Source organism: Oxyura jamaicensis, chromosome 1 (genome assembly GCF_011077185.1).
Source record: "Oxyura jamaicensis isolate SHBP4307 breed ruddy duck chromosome 1, BPBGC_Ojam_1.0, whole genome shotgun sequence".
Classification (NCBI taxonomy): domain Eukaryota; kingdom Metazoa; phylum Chordata; class Aves; order Anseriformes; family Anatidae; genus Oxyura; species Oxyura jamaicensis.
Window position 1 is genome coordinate 194,399,474 of NC_048893.1, and position 20,874 is coordinate 194,420,347.

Here is a 20,874-nt window from a genome sequence, read left to right on the forward strand (position 1 = left end):
CAATTCAATTTCGGTGGGTACTGTGCCACTGACTGAAATGGGAGCAAGACAAGATGCTTGAAAAGTCTTACTAGAATTTGGGGGATATAAAAAGTAACCACGTACAATAAATGAACATGTGGATAAATATAGAAACAATATCACAAAGGTTTTTTTGGGGGGGAGGAGGCACAGAAAAATGCTGAGAAGTTTAACAAAAATATTCATGATGCTTCAGTCACAGCTGAACCAAAAGGAACTGCAAGTGCCCTTCACTTTAAGTGCTTTTTCCAACATTCAGGAGTACCTAGGGAAGAGCTGCGTGACTTGACTGAGGAACCGAGTCTCCTGACAGTTCATTAACTGGCATCTGAGGAATCTAAGTGCAACGTCTTTGTGCTAATCTTTTTCTGTGTATCTGCATGAGGCTTCCCTGACATCCATCATCCCTCCCTGGCAGAAACATCATGGCTTTTCTCAGCACCACTGCTCAACATGCAGGGGACTTAGGAACAAAGGTTTGGTCTGACTTTGCACGCCACTTTCTGGCTGCGTATGGCTCTGCCCATGTCACCCACTGAGATAATGATGTAGGATATGTGAGGGGCGACTAATATGCACCGAGAAAGGATTTAGTAGTGCTTTATTGTTAGCTGAACTGTGATTGCCAGGGAGAGGCCAAGCCACCAGGGACTGTCCCATCCACTCATTGTTGCATGCTGAGCACCAGCAGAGTTTTGTTGGGACTGTGAATGAGACCTGGCAAACTGCAGAGAAATTCCCTCTCATCTGACTCATGAAACATCAAAGTCATCCTCTTTCAAGAGAGAAAATGATGGAAAACCTACAGTTTAACTTGCTACCTATTAGTCAACTTCTGTCTTGGCAACATGAGTCTGCTTCATCATAACTCTGATTTACTGTAAAGTGTGGTACTGATGCAACAGCTCCAAGAATCAAGATTTTAATTACATTCCTGTAACTTAAAAAATGGCCACAAAGTGAGGGTTTGATTCCAGGACTTTCTGACTTCCAGCATCATTATAGGGTTTTCCAGATGTCATCTAATTGTTTTTAATAATGTTAGAAAGAGAGTTAAATGCCTTTGTCCCCAGCATAATAAAGATAAAATCATTTCTTACCATTGTCATCACCCGAATCAGACTGGAAAGAGCTGAGGGACTGTACTTCAGAGTTGCTGCCTTTATTACTTCCTGCAAAACAGGTCACTTCTTCAGCGTCATCAACCCCTTTACCTTCATTGACAGCAAAAACAAAGCACAATGGTACTCTATATGTATGAGCATTTGTCTATTTATACCACGGAGCCATCTAAATGCTGCCCATGGGTAGTCTTCTATCATTCTTGTCAGAATAAAATTATTTCCTCCAGACAGAGGAATTGACCCATCGGTCACGAAGGCAGCTGATGACAATACCCAGATTTTTGAAGTGTTTGAAGCCTAGAGTCTCTTGAGTAGGTAACACCATCATAATCTAGGAATAAACATCTGTATTCAGATGCTTTTGATACCATGTAGTCTCAGTGGCAAAGAAAAGGATGACTTTAAAAATGTGGTATAAACATCTTATACAAGAGATTACAGTTGCATTTATCTTTACTGTCCATTTCCTAACTTGAGAGCCTTCTTATAGGCTCACCCAAAGCTCAGTACAGTTACTGGGCATCTTTTTGTTATGTCAGTGGCCATTGGATCCACCATTGATGTAGAGTAGATTATACCTCAATTTACATTGTTTTCATCAAAGACATTCAGTCTTGACAACTGTCCTACAGTTCAGAAATGTAACTGCAGCCTGTGGTATAAGTTCGCATGTAATTAAATACAGACATTCAAATACACATTCTGTGAGTGATAACAAGGAAAACGTATCATTCACAGTAAGCACTGGGAGACAGATGTGTTAGTTAATTATGAATGAACACACTCAGGTGCTGCAAACAGTCAATCCACGTAAGAACAGCTCTCCACCTGCTATCTGTAGATATATCTACCCAGCATGGGGCACCTGCATATAGTAACAGCTGATTTGCTCCTGCTGAGAAGCAGGGTATATAGTCGATGGAGGGAGTGCTGCAGTAATGAAGCTGCACTGATTCCACTCGTTGACAGCTGAGGTCCATCCCCACGGTGTGGCATCATGCTGTGCAGAAATTCATGCAGATACCAGAGGCGTCAGTGGCAAGAGCACCCAAGGGAATACAGAACAGAGCACGAATGGAGGCTTACGTGCTGATACTTTCAATCAGCAGAACTATATTTAATGGCTAAAAAGGTCAACCACAACATAGTTGTGAAATACAGCCTGAAGAAATGAAAAATGTTCAATTTTTTTACTAGAAGACCTTGGCCAATGTGCTGCCTTAGATGAAAATGTGCAGGTTGGATATGAGGCAGTGCTAGGTTCCTCTCTCTATTATCTGTTATTATTCCCTAAAACAATGAGGCAAAATAATTCCTAGATCATGGAGTTTTAGTTGACAATTTTGATCAAAGTTGTGTCGCAACGGGGTTGAACACTCATTAGGAAATGTTACTAAGAAGAGAAACATGGCTAAGAAAAGAAACACCCTGCTCTGCTAAAGCAAACATCTCTGAAATAAACCAAATCCCTTCATGGAGAAATATAACAGATTGAAGTTCGTTAGCCTTCAGGATAGAGCATTAAGTGTAGCTGTGCTGCTCTACCAGCTGCACCCTGAGAGTGACCCCTAGCTATGGTGGGGAAAAATGAGGATATCATGCAGCGCTACTTACTTTCTGTCCCAGCATCCCACGTGCTCTTCCTGATGGAGTCACAGTCAGAGCGACAGGGAGACACGGCAGGCAGGTTGGGAGCCACGCTGCACACCACGACACCCCTCCTGGCTGTCAGGATTCGAGGGGACTCGGGATGAAACGTCGTCATCTCCTGGTGCTCCACACCAAGCCCATCCACTATCTTGTCCAGGTTATTCCGCGAGTCACTCTGGAAGCATGGGGTATAGGCCATTGGCCTCACGGGCACCTGTGGAGGCCCAACCTCTTGGTAGATGTTCCTGCTGTCTCCGCTGTTCCTGATGTTCTTGAACTGGATGCCGTTGCTCTTGTTGAGCAGGGCAGCAGTGGCTGGATCCTGTACAAGCGTGATGTTATTGCGGGAGTAGTTCTTCCTGAACACTTTCTTGCGAAAAATGATAAAGAGGACAATCAACACAAATATGACAAACAGGACCACGGCTATTCCTATCAGCTCCTCCTTGCCAACGTACGAATGCCCAGCTTGTATATTGGGAACCACCACAGGGCGAAGACCACAGTATTGTCCCACATAACCAGGCGTGCAGTTACACAGAAATGAACCAAATATGTTGACACAGGAGCCACCATTTTCACATTCTTCTCTTTCACACTCATTGATATCTTCTTCACACCTTAAAAGAAGAAAAGGAGAATATAGGGTTTGGAGAACACTTAGCAAACAGCCCAGCTTATAAGTGGTGACTTATCTTCTCAAAGTGGTACAACTACAGTAACAACTCATTGGTACTTGGCAAATTATCATATTATCATCATATTATTTAATGGCATTTAAATTTTTCTGCAGCTATTTCATGGCTTTTTAAGACAATAAAATGAAAATGTCAAGAAGGAAATAAGAGTTTAAAATATCTGATAGGAAAAGGCTCCTTGATCCTAATAAGGCTCACAGACTGTAATAGAAAATATAATCACCTTTATATCATTTTTGGACCATATGATGGGATTCAATATAAATATCATGGGGTTTCAAGGAGAAAACAGAGTTGAGAAAAAATGTAGTAAAAATATTCAGAGACAACTAATTTGAGAGAAGAGGAGGAAATACCAACTTCTAGAATTTATTTAGGACTGGAGAGAAAATGAGAAAAGATTAGAGAAGTGGGAAGAAAAAATACAGGAATCCTAAACAGATAAAAATGGGAAGAAGCACAAGCGATCAACAAAAAGGAGGAAGAAAAAAAGTGCAAACAGACAAAGCAAATGAAAAAAAAACAGGAAGCAGGTCAGAGGATTTTCTGTTTCTACAGCAAGTATATATATGATCAAGGTTTTAATTTTAAAAATAAATGCAATAAATTAGGCTTCTATGTTAGGTCTAAGGTGACTGAAATTGATCCATTAAAAATAAATAAATAAATAAATTACATATCAGCTTCCACAGACTTTAATAGATTTCTCAAAAAGCCTCTAACAGTTAGGTGTCCGTATCAGTGACAACCATTTGGAGATCACATCCTGAAACAAAAGTTTGGAGTCAAGTTCAGGAAACTCATGGATTTCTCATCTCTCTTTAGCTTGCACTTGATGTAAGCACTAAATTTAGGGTTTTTCTTTTTGCAAGGGAATCAAAGAACCATCTAGGTTGGGAAAGACCTTCAAAATCATCAAGTCTAACCATCAACCCATCCTATCGAGTCCCATCACACGTTCCTTAGTTGACTACAAAGTGACAAATCAAAAAATAAATCCCATCACTGAACTGAGATGCTCCCATTGCCCACCTGGGAAAGTTTACTTACGTCACTCCAGTCAGGCCATTCTTGCAGTTGCAGATGAAAGCATTGCCAATGGGATCGCATGAGCCTCCATTCCGGCAGGGATTTGGGAAGCAGGCTGTGATCTCTGATTCACAATTTCTTCCAGTGAACTGGGAGAGGCAATTGCACTGGTAGCCTGGGAGGTGAGGGACACAAAGAAATAATACATCAGAAGCCCACCACTGTATCTAACTAGAAGCAAGGGAATCCATTTGGCTAATTTACTCCAAAAAATACATTGTCCTAGGGGGGAAAGAGGATGTTTATAGACATTTTGGTACATCTCTGCGATCCACGCTAATTTCAGTAGAGCATTTGCTTATTTCAGATGTCTGAGCAATCAGAGCTTTTTTCTACAAAGAGGGACCAAAGGAATCAGTGCAGCCAAAACTATCCTGAACAACATTCAGGTAAGAATAAATGTCCTCTGTGAACAACCTTGGTTGTGGTACATATTCCGGATCAGCGATATATCTCCCACTTTTTTTGAAACAAAAGACCATATTTTTCAATAGCAGCAGACAACACTTCTTTTGGGGCTCCATCAAAGATCAAACACATGAGCTTTTCTGCATCTGCCTTTTACAAGGAGAACACAGCAGGGATGTGACAGCAATAATAAAATGCTTGATAGTGATACTTAATGCTTTCATAAGGTGCATCATCCAGGCATGAACTATAAAAACTTCATAACACCAGCTGAACTGGGCAACACCACCTCTAATCAGAGCTGATTAGGTGCCGTGTGCGCTGGTAAGAGATTGATTAATTACTAACTGCAATAAATCATGTGTAGCACCACTCAAGTGGCGGGGGACTCTAACAGAGAATCAAAGTCTTTCTTCCATGCTTCTTGCAGAGAGCAACATCACTCAGAAACAGTTCTTGAAACCATCAATTCAACCCCCAAGTACCAAACGTCAATCTTTTTTTTTTCCCCTTGTGACTTCATATGGCACAATGACATTGATAAGAACCTTATTTAAGGTCACAAATAAATCCAGTGAGACAATGCATATCTTTATGTTGTGAACTGGATATTGAAATCTGAGTGCTTTTTCACTTGGAAAGAGCAAGGAACAACTACTTTCAAAATCTAAGTGTCCCAAACCAATGCATAGGCAAGGTTCAAGCTTCAGTTATGGGATTCTCAAAGCAAAGTAACTGAAAATGGCGTATTAAGCACCTGTAACAAGGAATCTTCCTACCATTAATACTGTTGGACCTAGAGCTGAAATGGTTCAATGCAGCTCAATTCAATGTCAAAATTACAGGAGATAAAGCTGGTATACCTGATATACTATGTCACAGTGGTGAGATTTTTAAACCTTTTTTTTTTTTTTAAATCATTATATCTACACATTTGAAATATATATATGTATGTATATATGCATTCTCCCAGTTCTAGGAAACATGGCAGGAGTTTCTGGCACAGTAACACGGAAGAAAATTTCACAGAAACAGTACAGAGAAGCCCAGTGATGGTACGAGGCAAAAGTAATTCTGAATTAGAACTCACACATCTTTTATGTCCTATCCAGTTCAATTCACCCTGCTCAGTTACCCTAACTGAATTCTTTCGTGAGGACAGCTTTAGAGAACAAACTTGGAACCAGATTTACTGTCAAGATTCCAGCCCCATCTAACTGAAGATATATGAAATAGATACTCAAATATCAGGCTGTTTCATTGTCATGCTACATTAAAAAAAAAAAAGGAAAAAAAAAAAAAAGGAAATAGAAGCACTGCTGTTTTAAAGTTGCAGAATTAAGAAAAGAAACTATTTCACTTTAAGGATTCCTAGAAGTTGTGTTTTGGAAAGCACAAGAAAGACAGGATTATTTTTAGTGTCTTATATACATCTCACTCAGACACTGCCAACAGCGTTCTGGACCTGTAGAGAGCTGGGACATGAAGAATTACAAAATTGTGACTGCAGCAGGCATCACATTTTGATGCCATCCTTACAAAAGGTTCATTATTAGTTGGTAAAATACCTGATCTAGAAATGGCTGGGGTAGAAATCATAACATGAATAAGTAAGGCTGCTTCAGTGCTACTTTTTATGACTGAACAGTGACATCTATGGTTCAAAAATTTACAGTAATGTTTTGTATACTTTTATGGTTTCAGTGAGTTTAAGTGAAATGAAAATGTTCAGTGTTTGTTGCCTTATGTAGAATAGATTTGTTCTTCTATTTGTTAACTGACATTTTAAAACTATATAACTTTAAAGTGACTTTAGAAAACAGCCTTCTGCACCCATGTTGCTAGTCGGCAGTCAGTAGGAAGACAAAGCCTTCAAATCATTCTTAACACCTCTTCTATTTGTTACAGCTGCACTTATTTAAGGTCTGTGTTGTCATCCTCTAACACATTCTGTTACCTTTATTCACTGCAGACAACCTGAGAATTTGATTTAAAAAAATCATTTTTCCTATTAAGTATAAAAGGAATATGGACTTACTCATTATTATAATTGCCTATTGTTTATAATAGAGATGCACTAACTTCAGTTAGCCTTTTTTATCAAGAGGAGATAAAAGTGAATACTCCAGATGGGTCAGAGCTCTACTGGGTGATGTATGAACAAAACTGAAATGTATAGTCTGCTTACGAAAGCCAACATTCTTGACTGACGTTGATTTAATGATGGTGCAACGCAGTCAGATATTTGAAGGCTGAGGTTTTCAGCATAGATTCTAAGTCTAGGGATCAAAGTTAGTAATAAAAAGGCAACAAAGCTAGAAATAAAAAGGCAATAAAACAAGGTAGTGTTAAATTACAATATTTATGACTGACTTTTCTTCCTTTTAGAAGTGTTGTCATACACCTGCCAATGCTGAGCCACTGGCAAAAGACACCAAACTTTCCCGTGACACACACGCTCGGAGCTGTGAGGCATTCATCCAGGAGAGCTCCAGCACAGCAAAGCATATGTCCAAATCCATGGAGTAGGGAAGCAAAGAGCTGATACGATGGCTCAGTTCACAGCATGGGTTGACTTGGCCAGCAGACTTGCCAGACCTTTTATGCTTTTCCAAACCTCTCGGCAGAAGCTGTAATTTTGCCTGGTACCGCACATTGTGGCCACATGGCCGTGGACAAAGTGCAGTCCTAAATAAAACCTTTTTGGTCAGGACTGCATCCTAGATCTAACAAGAATTTTTATTACATTTTTGTTTTAATATTCAGGCAATGTATCGTGTATTTCTTCTCATCTGTTTAATGCAAGAATAATAAGCAAACTTACCATGTCCAAGGACAACACAGCTGAGGAGAAGGCCAAGTGCCCCTGTCCTCTCAGTCCAAAGAGTACATTAGTCTTTCAAGAAATCTAGGGCTTTCTCCTGTTCACAGTGAAGGCACTGGAAATCTTGGAAATTCATCAACATTTAAGATCATACAGTCTATCTGGGTTCCCTCCAAGAAATATGAATATTTCATTTTGCATACTGATGCTGAAAAATGTTGATACACATTCTCCAAGGCAGCAAATCTCATGCTGTCACCACTGTATAACTTCAGAGGGAACCAGCAGAGAAAGACAGAAAGCTCTGACAAACACATGTACGATGTTGCTGGGGTAGGACCAATGCCCCCCAGCACGTGCCACAGCAGCCTGTACCAACAGCTGACCTATAAGGAACCACAAGCAATGAGCAATACTATTGTCCAACACTTACACAGACACAGCCCTCTACTGCCTACATGTAGTCTTGGGCAATCTAGTTATTTTATTAGGTTTCTCTCATGCTCCTTCACTAATCTGAGTCCCCCCCTCAAGTACCTGTGTGACGTCCTCTGACTCCAGCAGCTTCTCTTCCTGACTTCTTGGTATGTCCCTTTTCAGTCATATAAAGAGTCACGAAGAAAAGGGCTTTTTCAGCTCAGACTTTACTGAAGAGCAACAAGCTGAACGTGAGGACACCACACAGGTTTTCTGTCTATACCTATGTTTGCTTGGCACTTGGTAAGCAGCGACAGTGGCAAAAGGCAGGCACTGTGCCATCAGCAGATGGGACGCTGTTATGCAGCGAACATCTCTGTTGGTAGAATTCCCAGCCTGAGCATCTGAATGTCTGTCTATCCTCGGGTTTACTTGGCTTTATTGAAGAGGACGCTCCTAACTGCTGCCAATTCTTTTTTTGAACATGTGTATACTTCTCTTTCTATCACATGCAAGAGGAGCTGGCTTTTATTTGTTATGTGCATTCGCTTTTGCATTTGATCTCCCCATGTAGTTTCTTTTCCTGCTGTGCTGCTAGACCTGACAAACTCAATGTCAAGAAACAGGCCTGCCCTTGGCTCTGCTCACATAGTCTCTTGTGGTGAGTTAACTGATGAGAAAGCTGAAGGTGAAAACCCTCTTTCACAACATTTATGTTTTGGTGTGTTTAGAGATATACCTGGCCAGCTTCAAGAACTGTGTGTTCTTCAGCCATACATATTCCTGCCACTTTAGATTTAACTTAACTGTCTTCAGAGAGATGATCATTGCTTTATGTTACAACTTGGTAGGAAAATGAGCCTCAGTCTATGTTCAACCAGTGTTTTCTATGAGAGGTTTGGTGTGTATTTGCTTTGAAACTGTTAATCTAAATCCAGAGGTCTAAAAGCATAGTTATAAATAAGATTGAAATAATCAAGAATATGTAGAAACCTTTAAAAATGAACTGATGTGCATTTGGTACGCTCACGTTACAGCATTTTGGTTTGTTTGTGTTTGTGTGAAAGAGACACCCAGAATAGAGAGCTGGTAATTTCACAGCTATGGCAGTAATCCACCCATTTCTCCCTGATGTCATTATTACCAACTACCTAGACCTCAAAAACACCCATGTGGTTAATGTTGCCAACTTGCTTTAAAATGTATTAATATCACCACCTAGGTACCAAGCTGCATTTTTCCTCCCACAGGATTTTAACTCTGTTCATAAAAAAAATAAAAGGAAGGAAGAAAAAACGAGGAGAAGGAAAAGCAGTGACTTTCTGTCCTTACACTGCCCACAGTCCTTGACTTGCTTGATATTTTTGCTCAAATGCTTCCTATTCAAATAAAATTGCCTACTCCTATAAGCCATTTACCTCAATCGAAGCCAGATGTATATAGGACTGATCACATTAAAAGGAAGTAACTATACTTCTAATTGCAGGCTTTACAAGTACGAGGTTTTTCTCTGTGGTTGGAAAGCTTGGCGCAGTATTCAGATTTGATTACTGTAAAGCTTTCTATTGCTGTGATTGCTCATGTTGTTATTCAAGCGGATAAACATACACTTACTATTGGCAGAACTAGTAATGCCACTCTATTATTAAGGTTGTGTGACATTTCCCATTTTAAGACCTCGTATTCAGCAGCTTATAGCTCAACCACACTTTAAACACTTGGTTGAATTTTCTTGGGAAATTTCAGTCCGAAGAGCCAAGTTGTTAAGGAGCGCGAGGCAGTTTGTCAGGTTTCAAAATGCTAACAGCTTTCTTTAAAAATAGCTTTACTGACCCATACTTAAGGGCAGAGACTAAAAATCTGGAGGAATGTGGTCTATATTTCAGGGTTGTGGTTTCCAACGGCTCCAAGAAAACTACTAAAGCTGAAGTCTCCTTCTGCTAGGATTCTCCTGGTTGTTAGCAGCACGCCTGGTGAGTGCCTTTCCCCCTTTCCCAGGCCCTTTTAAGCATGCATGAGATGTCCCTGTGGGGTCCCAGGACACACTGTGCCCGTTCTCAGCTTTAAACACAGACAGTGTTGGACACCCACTGCTGCCACAGGACTTAATTCAGATCTGTGGAAACACGTGATTGCAAGCAGAGGTTCCTGTCGTGGCCACTTTTTGGTGGTTCAGAAACCAGATTTTGGAAGCAGAGCAGCTCTTCTGTGCTCCCAGCGATGTCTCCGAGCATCTGAGCTATGTGTGTCCTCCTGCAGGCTAAGATCCCCATCTTGTCCTCCTGTTCCATACGTTCACACTCCTAGTGCCTACAAAGCACCACTTCAGCAATTCCCAAAACAGGGCCATAATATTACCCTATTCCCATAGCTGCAGCATGAACTAAAAGGCAATCAGAGATAGCTTTTTACTAATGGGGAACAGGACAGTAGGCATTTACACTGAAAGGAAGAACTCACAACAGGAGTACTATCACTGAGTTTGCATTTCAGATGATCAATTTATGCAAATTGTGTATGAATTAGACACGGCCCCTTCGATTTCTGGCGTGTAGCCAGCAACTTTCATGTTACAATGCTGGATAACCTTTACTTGACTGTTTTCTTTTAAAGTTAGCTACAAATATGTGCTTTCTTTTTTTCTCTCTTAATTTCCTTGTAAAGCACAGTAGGGTGTTTTTTTTTTTAAGAAAAAGGATGTTAACAGCATATGAAATCTGCTCGGTAAAATTCATATTAAAAAATTCATTTATTAAAATAAATCCTATTATTATTCCAAAGTATCATTATTCTCCAGAAATGGTAATAGGAGGAAAATATCATATTAGTATGATATGAGTGTTAGTAAAGAGATCTTGATGCTACTGAGTGCCCTGGGACTGGAAATGTGACTTTGCTTGCACAGTGTATTTTTAAATGTTTCCTCTCCCAAAAAGCTGCCGTTTCCCTTCTTAAGATAAAAAAATGAAGATTTATTACATTTTTATTCTATTTTATATGAAATCCATTTGCTAACATCGATGTCAGTGAATACAATGTCTGGCGATTCTTAAATGCACACTGCAATTTGTGGCTCCGTAACTAGCGTTTGCAGTGCTGCTGGGCTCTCCGCTCTAAGGAATTTAATTACATGGTCTTTTTGTGCATGGAGGACACTAGCAACAGAATTGTTTTGCCTGGTGGAAAAAAAAAAAAAAAACAAAAACAAAACAAACAAAAAAAAAACCAACAACAACAACAAAAAACCACCTGCCCATCACTTCTCCTGATGGGGCTGGGCTACAGAGCCACCGATGTACAGTCAGGGCCCATTGCGCTGGAATTATGGCTTTATAACAATCCCGTATTTACATATGCTGCTGAGGCAGTAAAAACAGCAAACAGATTTTTGAACGGCAGGCAGCTGAAACATCCCCACAGGGCACATGCCCCCTCACCGAGGCAGGAAGGCAGGCAAGTTAAATCAGCTCTGCGTCTGCATTCCAGCAGCGAGTTATGTTGACAAGAAAACCGTGCATGCCATTCCAGTAATAAAATGGGTCCGACCTTCAGAACCACTGGTTTCTCCCCACCCCAGTGCTCCCCTCAGTGTGAATTGGCATGCACAGGGAGCTGGGAAAAAAACACACACAATTGCTGTGAAGCAGTTCATTAGAAAGGTTTCAATTTACTCATCATGAGATCGTTGAGCAATACTGTAAATAGGCTTAAATAAAATCAATAGAAGGAGTTGTTCTCGTGCTTCCTAGGATGCTAACTTGGGGAGTGGTTAACCTCATTTATTAAGCATGGAGTCTGAATCAAAGCCATGTTATGTCATATATATATGTCATACATATTACAGATCTATTTCCTAGGGATTTACATAGTTTTAAATAATTCTCTCAGTGGCCGCAGTATCCTTCTTCCTCAGGATGAATTTCTTTTGCCGCTGTTGTGCAGCACTCCTTTTCTTACTTTCCCTCAGTAAATAAAGACCTATAATGGCACAAGCAAGCAGCAGCATCCATCCTTGTGCTGTGCAGCCCTGTGTCTCACTGCTCCCACCTTTTTGAGCATCTCCATCCACCGACAGCAACACCGATGGCACCCCTGATGCACCCCTCACCCTGCTCACTACAACCCAAGGCAGGGCAGGAGCCCAGCCTTTAACATTTAGCAGGCAAAAATGCTGACTGGGCCAAACTACAAATAAAGCCCAAATGAGCTGCGGACCCATTCTGCCTATGGCTGCACAAGACTCCCCAGGAAACAGTGTGACTACACCCCGTGCTCTGCAGAAGCACAATCCAGCTCCTCCACTCAGTGCAAACTCCTCCACTGAAGTGCACTATTTAATTTTTGGAGGGAGATACAAGCTCATTGGCATCTATGTACTGTTGGAGTTGAGGACAGGCATGAATGTATGCATATATATGTATATTTATTTATTTTTACTAAAAAAGTGAAGACAGCCATGAACTGTATATAGCCCAGGGTTTCTTCAGGTAGAAGTGTCAGAGCTGCAAAATCATCTAACTATGGAGGACAGCAAAAGTAAATGCTGGCATAGGAGAAGACATAGCTGAATCGAAGCCAAGGATCCAGAGGGGATGCTAGCTGAGACCTCAGCATCAGAAATCCACACTGCTGGGGCTTACTATATAAGGACAGAAAACCTATGTCTGACAGCCAGTTTTGCTCATTAGATTCCAGCCTTGAAAACTAAACTAAACTCTTCTAAGGTTTAGGAAGTTTCTGAAGTTTAGGAATAAATAAATAAATGAGCAAATAAATAAATAACCAACAAAACCAGTTCTGTGAACAGCACCTTCACAAAAATACCCCAATTAAAAGCACCACACAAGTTGGGTACAGAAAATCTCAGCCTCAGTGAGGGGTTGGAAGGACTTTATAAGACCCTGGTGCCAGAATGAGGCTGCATGGGGAGGACAGGGAATGTGTCCTGCAGCTTCCTCCAAGTATGCAGGTTTCAAAGACATTCTGAAGTAACAGTCAAACACTCAGCTAAGAAAATGAGCTAGAGAGTGCAGAAAACTACCTACTCCTAGGGGAACTAGGAGGGAAATATGAGAGCGAGGCTGAAAACAATGAAAAGCAGAAATTACATTTACAGGTATGAGGGAACTGCATGGACGCAGTTAAGCAGAAAGCCCTGGACAGTGGTTAGATGGTCCATAAAAAAAGCCTAGCGGGATTTTCCCTAGGGAAACCCAAACCAAACCACTAACAATAAGTGAATGGAAAGCTCTCTGCTTGCAGAAGACCTCCCTGTTAAGCATCCTCCTTTTTGTACCGGAAAATGCCCTTGCCAGGACAAGAGGAACATCAGATCTTGTCAGCTCACTGTGGCAAAGTTTTAGCTTGCCAGAAAATGTGAATAATGCCTTCTGCTAATACAGCGTAGAAAACCAGATGGGAAAGCTGTACACTGCAGAGATAGAACAGCCCTACAAAAAAGGCCCTGTATGTATGCCATTCGCTTTTTTCCTACTAAGATATTCTTATGGTCAGGGTACCTTGTGCACTAGATTACTAGGCAGTAAGTCACTACCACCAAATCACACATGTCACTGTATAACCACTGGATAGTAAACCCTAACATGAGCACCATTTAAATCAATGCCCTATAAACTTTGGTATTACTCAGACCTTGAAGCACTCAGGCCTCCAGGGAAGCTGTAAAATATACTTCTGGGGGTTTATAATAGTGTGGACTCACTCTTCTACATGCGGACATGGAATCAAATTACGTAGTCACAAAAGGTGTTTGTAGACAGCTCAGTAATTATATCTGACAGCTTCAGAAGCAGAGAAGGGCAACAGTACTGCTGCATCTGTGATGGACGTTCGAAATCACCATCTTCGTGCACAACCTTCGATGCTGTAAATGGATCCTGAAAAATCCAGCTGAGCATTACAGTAATTGTAATTCTATTGGTTTCTATAGAAATAGGATTATCCTAACAGCCAATAAATCAATTTCCTCCTGGAATACTAATGCAATGAGAAGGGGCACAGTTTCACCCTTATTTATAGAGCAAACAGCTTTTACACAATTTGCAGTATCCGTCAGAGTTTTATAGAGTTCATGAGATGATTTTTTTTTTTTTTTCGAACATGCTGCTGTGTAAAACCATCTCCGACAATAAATTGTGTAGGAAAACAAGGGGGAAAACTCATAAAGTAATGCAAAATATTTACCACCAGATGGCACGCTCGTACAGGTGCCGCCGTTCTGGCAGGGATGCCTCTCGCAGGCGTCGGGGTAGAGGACACAGCCAAGCTTTAATTCGGTCAGGCCAACCACTTCTGCAAAGCTGCTGCGTTTGTTTTGGAGCGGCAGCTCGTTGTTATTTAGGACAACTGAATCCAGGCAGCCCTGAAAGCCGCTCAAGACCTGCGTCGTTCTCTTGTCGGTCAGGCTGCGGACGTTATCCACTTGGACCTGGGCTCCAAAATAGACGGAGCTATCCGTGCTGAGAGTCTGGAAGTAGAGGGGGGCTTTGCGGCGCTCCACGTAGCTGTCGTCCAGGGACAAGCTTGTGAAATTGCGATTCAGCTCCAGGAAGACAGAATGCCAGCTTCCGTCGTTGACAGCCCTGCCAGAAATCCCCAGGATTCCCGGGCCACTCCCGCAGTCCAGCTGGAACCAGAGTTTGCCATCCACAATCTGCAGGAGGAGAACAGAAGTCAAAGCGCTTCAGACACTCAGATGTCTCGTAATACGCTCTCAGAGAGAATCTGCAAACACAGAGGATTTCCAGTCTCTGTACAGTGCTAAAGATTGTCTTCTACGTGACGCTGAAATAGTAAAAGCTGTGCATCAGCAATAAACACACAGTAGTAAGTATACCTACTTAGCATTCACCGAAAGCCAGTTACTGTAGGCAAACTGAAAATATGAAGAAAATATAGAAATACAGCTGCGTAACACATAGGTAGACTGGGAACCCAGGGTGTCTCACTGAACAGGGCATGGACCACAGGACTCCTGTTCTGCTGCTGCACTGCTGCTATGCCGTTGTGCTTCTCTGAGCAAGTCCTGCTGTCCACCTGTGTGCTGCGATTGTGCTGCTGGGGGTTGATGCTACCAGACAGTGCCTCAGGGCAAGCAGCCACCTCTGATGGAGAGAGATAAAGTCAATGATCACTGCTATCAGCTGTGGATGTTATGTGCTCTGGTCACGCACACATCCCGTGCCTCCATAACCTGTTGGAGCATCTCAGCAAGGCGTACATTTGTCCCTCAGTTTAGTTTCTCTAAGGATAACAGTGATATAGATGGGGAAGGGGACACCATTAGGAACACCGAGGTTAAGCCAAGGGCTGGTGCAGCACTGCCTGAAGGTGGCAAGGCAAACGCGAGCATTTATGATGCTCCAGGGAGCGTTGAGGGTTCAGAAGCACATCCGAAATACTTGTATACCAACACACGCAGTATGAGGAACACACTGGAAGCTTTGGTCGTTTCCCAGAGCTATGATACCATTGCTATCAGTGGGACTTGGTGGGATGAGTCCCATGACTGGAGTGCTGGGGCTGGGACTAGCATGTGTTCGGGAGGGACAGGCAGGGCAGGCGAGGTGGAGGTGTTGTATTGTCCAAAAAGGAGAAATGTGATGGTACAGCCCTGGGTGAGGGTTACAGGGACACACAGCAAAGCAGATTTCGTTCTGGATATCTACTATTGACCGTCCACCTAGCACGATGGCACAGATGAGCCATTTTACAGGCAATTAAGGGAAATCTTTGCATCAGTCACCCTCATCCTTATGAAGATTCCTATTTCACAGCCATACGCTGGGAATATCATACTGCCGTGACCAGCAAGCCTGGGAAATGACTAAAGCATGTTGGAGATAACTTCCTGACACAAGCACTTAGTGAGCCAACGAGGAAAGGTGCCCTCCTGGACCTGCTGGTTGGGATAGAGAAGGCTGGCTGATGTCCCATACCTGTCAGTTTTCAAGAGACATTTGGATAATGCCCTCAGTAACATGATTTATCTTTTGGTTTGCCCTGAAGTGGTCAGACAGTTGGACTTGGTGATCTGTGTAGGTCCCTTCCAACTGAGCTATTCTAGTTCCAGTTTTAATTCTAAAATTCTGTTTGGCCAGAAGTCAGTTATTTTCCAGGGAGGCTATACTATCTGCTCTGCATATAACTCACATAAAATGGCTTCCAGTTTTCCTCCTTTCCTCATGTTTATGCTGGTTTCATGGTTTTAGAGCAACTGTTGTGATTTCTTATGATTGAGACACTGGAACAGTTTGCCTAGAGAAATTGTGGATGCCTCATCATTAGAAGTGTTCCAGGTCAGGTTGGACAGGGCTTTGAGTGACCTGGTCTCGTGAAAGATCTCTGCCCACAGCAGGGGTTTGGACTAAATCTTGAAGGGTCCATTCCAACCCAAACTGTTCTATTATTCTATGGTTCTATTTTATGATTCCTCCCTCATGCCCCTTGTCCAGGAGGGTGGCTATAAAGGGAATATGACTGACAAGTGCTAGGCAATGGGTAAGGTGGAGCGCTGGAGGGGAGTGGGACATAGATGTGCTTCCCATTTAAAATGCCCATGCATTAACTATAAAATAATGCAGCCCTTCCCCCCGATAGGGAAGGTCTAAAAGTAAAATCCATCAAGAACTATCTTATGACATATTAATTGGATTCAAGGTATCTGAAAGTTCTTGCAATTATTTTACCTTTATGCAATAATCTAAGATGTATTTATTCCTGCAAACCCCATCTCAAGACAGTTCTGTCCCATTTATCCCCCTGAAAAGTTCAAGGTGCTGTGTCCTTTTGCAGCCTTCCCTGCAGGACAAACTGTGCTGTGCACCACCCTACCCGTAACACAATGCTATTGCTCACCTCTAGCAAAGTGGAGGTGCCACAGCTGTGAATGGCTCACAGGCCAAAACACTTGAGACCATACATTTTACTCTAGGCAAAGAAATACTCCTCAGATTACAGTCTGAGTACTGTTTGCCACTTGCCAGTGCTCCAGTCTTCACTAAACTTGGGTCTATATCATACATTAAAGCAAAAGTTCCCCCTTGATAATCATATTATTGTCAGCATTTTACAGCCCTTGGAGGTTCACAAAACTACTTGGAGAAAAAAACTATGGGTAAAATGTTGACTTCTGATGATCTCCGGACTTCATGTCTCTGCTTTCCAGATCTCAGTCTCATGACCAGTTGAATTTGAACCAGGGTGTAACCTCAAGCCAAGCCACATGGGCCAGGTGGGGTGCCACCACACCACACTGCTCCACTGCTCTGCAACTGCTTGGACAGGGCAGATGCAGAGACACTAAGCACACAGTGAGCTCCACACAAATGCCCACTACTTAAAATATTCTGCATAGCATGAAGGGTGAATAGCATGTTAAAGGAGCCAGAAGAGCAAGAATTAGGTCCTGCTATGGGCAACTGGTTATTCTGAGGTCCTTGACATGAAGGATGTACTGAAAGGGAGAAGAAATGAGGTCTGTGATTGTAACACATGTTTGAGGGATGGATGTTGCTTGGTACTCCTACAGCTCAATCAAAAAAAGGCTAATGGATGCATAGAAAGTAAGTCTGGACCATTTTTCATTAGAAAGTATTTTCTCAAAGGACTCAAAACTCAGCTATAAACTATTCCTGTAGATTGAAATTAGGCCTATTAATGCATCTGCTCAGGAGGAATCTTGGTAAACAAGATGCCCTGAGATTTCTTCCTCCAGAGATGGAGCAATGCTTTATTTTGCTCTGTGCAACAAAATAGCCCACAAACCTTGAAGGTGCTGCTCAGAAAGAATGGTCTGTCTCAACAGGAATACAAATCACACAGAAAAATACATGCCAACATATTACACTTTGAAAAATGGCCATCATTGGATAGCAGTTAACTTTTTTCTTATTCTAAAGATTTTTTCCTATGGAAACTGTACTACTGATTGTATATGACGTACATATACCTCCCCTAAGACTACTTATACCCTGAAGGACCTACTGCCTGCATGTCTATTGCCCTTATTCACAGAACATGCTTTTTCAATTATCTTTATAAATACAACACCACATATGAGCACCTGGGATAAATATTGCAGCATTTATATATGGGAAACGATGATGTATAAGATTCACCATTAAAATATGTTTTATACATCTTTCTCATCCATTTTTATTTCTTTTTACCAGCAGATGATCTGACATACATGATAAATGTATATTATCTGAAACGCTGTGCTTCCTTCCTTTTATTAAAAAGGCACTAACAACCCCCACCTTAGGCTAGAGTGAAAGATGGGAAGGATGGTCCAACTTGCAGTACTAGCCTAAGATATGATAGATATGCATGGGAATCCACACTGCTACACTCTTCTCCTGGGATCTCAAGCAAGTCATTAGTTTCAGGTCTCCGTCGGTAAAACAAGGGTAACATCATTTCCCTACCTCACACCAGTGCTTTATGGATAAATACATTAAAGACTCTGACATGCGCAGAATGCCCTAGCACTGGGACCATAAAAATACTTTCATTAAATGGATGGTCACAGGCCTTGCTGTAGTGGGGCAGGAAGGAATTATTTGTCCCCTGCTGGCCCCAGGCCTCTAACAGGATTGAGGAACACCAGAAGGCTCCTGCCCTGCATACTTAGCAGCTAGGCTGGCAGGGCAGGGAGGAGAAGGGTCTGCTGCAAAAGGGCAGAAAGACATCTCCTCCCCTAAGCACTGAGAATTCAGCTGCAGAACTTTGATTCAGCAGTTAATTCCTGCGATTCCTCCTAACTGATGTAACGTCACGGGCACTGGTTCATCCTCAAAGGGGAATCCGAGGTTATAGCCTGGACCTTGATACCATGAAAAGCTGAACTTTAAGTAGGCTTCTGACCAAATGAGGTACATGCAAACAAATAGTATTGAAATCCAATAGAAGACCAATGTTTGTGCCAAGGCTCAGTGGCTATCCAGACAATAACCTCAGAGGGATGACTAGTCTGACTGACAATTTGTAGCTCCAGACTCTCAGCTCAGGACTGAACGTGTGGCACTTGGCTTTTTTTCTCCAGCTATATGAAAAAACACAGCACAAAGCTTGAGTTATTCTGTCTTACAGCAGAGAGCTGCGAAGCCTGCAGCCCCTTGTTAATGCAGAGACCCTCTGCACCCAGATGAAATGTGAGAGATTCTGCTTCAACCACATGGGTAGACAATTCCCACCAAGCTTCCAGCTGCCCACCTCTCAAAGCTTTTTGGGCTCAGTTATACTGTCTCTCATTGTACTCATTAGGACAGTGAGGTAAACGCATACTTACACATGTATGCTCTTATAGATACAAAGTTCCTCACATATAAAGTGGGTAGAGAAGTACAAAGAACGGAGACGGCTCCAAAAGGTGATGCAATCTGTTACATTTCAATGGTTTCATTCAGTGAGCAAAATGGAGCCAAGCACATACTGCAAATTATATTAGAATATTAGCCTGGCTAAGATGTTTGGCTAACATTCATATTTGTGTATCAACATAGGTAATAAAATGATCAAATGGTTCTTCTGAGACCACCTTAAGCTCACACAGTCCATCTGCAGTCACACACCATGGATACAGCATGCAGCCTACTAATCTATCTGGGGAAATATTTCGTTAGCTGAATTACATTTCGGGTTCGTTTGTGTAAAACGGTATATTTAATTAAAATATTACTTGTTTCAACTCCAGCCATAGCTGGGATCATATCCAAGCTTCAGTCTTATCCAGCAAAAGCCATGCAGCAGTAATGCATTAAAATGTATAATACACACTTAACTAAACCATGCAAAGTTTCACATTAACTGCCTGGTCGGGAGAACATATGCTTGCCTTTTACCATTTAACAGCTATGCTTCTGGAATGAGGAGAAACTCTTTCTTTACCTATTTTTAATCCTTTGAGTTCTAGAAATCAAATAAAATCTCCACTATATTCCTTTAAAAAAAAAATGAAATAAACTGTGGAATTTTCTTCTGGAATAGCCTCATTACGCTTTAAATTGTTAAATTTTATTTTTCCCAGATAGATGTTACATAGGAAAAAGGAAATGGTGATGCTGTTTTCAGCATATGAAATCCTCCAAAGGAAAAAAAAAAGGCCACCGACCTGCATCTCATTTTGCTCCAATTGTCTTAAAAGCAGGAGCACACAATGAAAAAATGGCCAACCTCTCAAAATCGATGGATGAGCTGCTTTATTTGAAACAGCTGAATAAATAACACCCTTATTATATTGTATCAACACAGTGTAGCTGGTAGGCTTTCAGTAAAGTAGTAGACGGGCAGTTTGCTCTATGGAATTGATTATTCATCCAAGGACACCGTGTTATGATTATGAAATATTTCCATCACTAAAGTTATCATAAATGTATGAGTTCACAAAATTAAGCTGGTCACTTAAACAGTGAAAACCATATTGCAGCATTAATTTTTAAATAGACTGCAATGGGGGAGAATTGCTTGAAAAAAATCAATGCCACTATATGCCCCAGCTGTGCTGTTGTGTTCTGCATGTTCTCCCATGGGTTTGTATTATGTGGTGGGTCTAAACTTCTTCCAACTCTACCTTCGTTTGGGGTTTGGTGTTGGTGCTGGGCCTTCTGGTGCTAAACCAGCA

The 20,874-nt window shown here is 41.7% G+C and overlaps 1 protein-coding gene across 10 annotated transcripts in view; it reads right to left on the minus strand.

The window, feature by feature from the left end:
• The window catches only part of FAT3 (FAT atypical cadherin 3), a 417,502-nt gene that overhangs the window by 12,235 nt on the left and 384,393 nt on the right, over positions 1 to 20,874 (minus strand). For 8 of the 10 annotated variants that reach the window (XM_035328942.1, XM_035328925.1, XM_035328915.1 and 5 more), the window contains 4 exons: positions 14,436 to 14,904; positions 4,544 to 4,697; positions 2,760 to 3,415; positions 1,122 to 1,235 (listed from right to left, as the gene is read on the minus strand). In XM_035328942.1, coding sequence (XP_035184833.1) covers positions 1,122 to 1,235; positions 2,760 to 3,415; positions 4,544 to 4,697; positions 14,436 to 14,904 — 1,393 coding nt within the window. The remainder of the gene's footprint in view (positions 1 to 1,121; positions 1,236 to 2,759; positions 3,416 to 4,543; positions 4,698 to 14,435; positions 14,905 to 20,874) is intronic. The other 2 variants (XM_035328935.1, XM_035328909.1) reach the window with 1 other exon arrangement.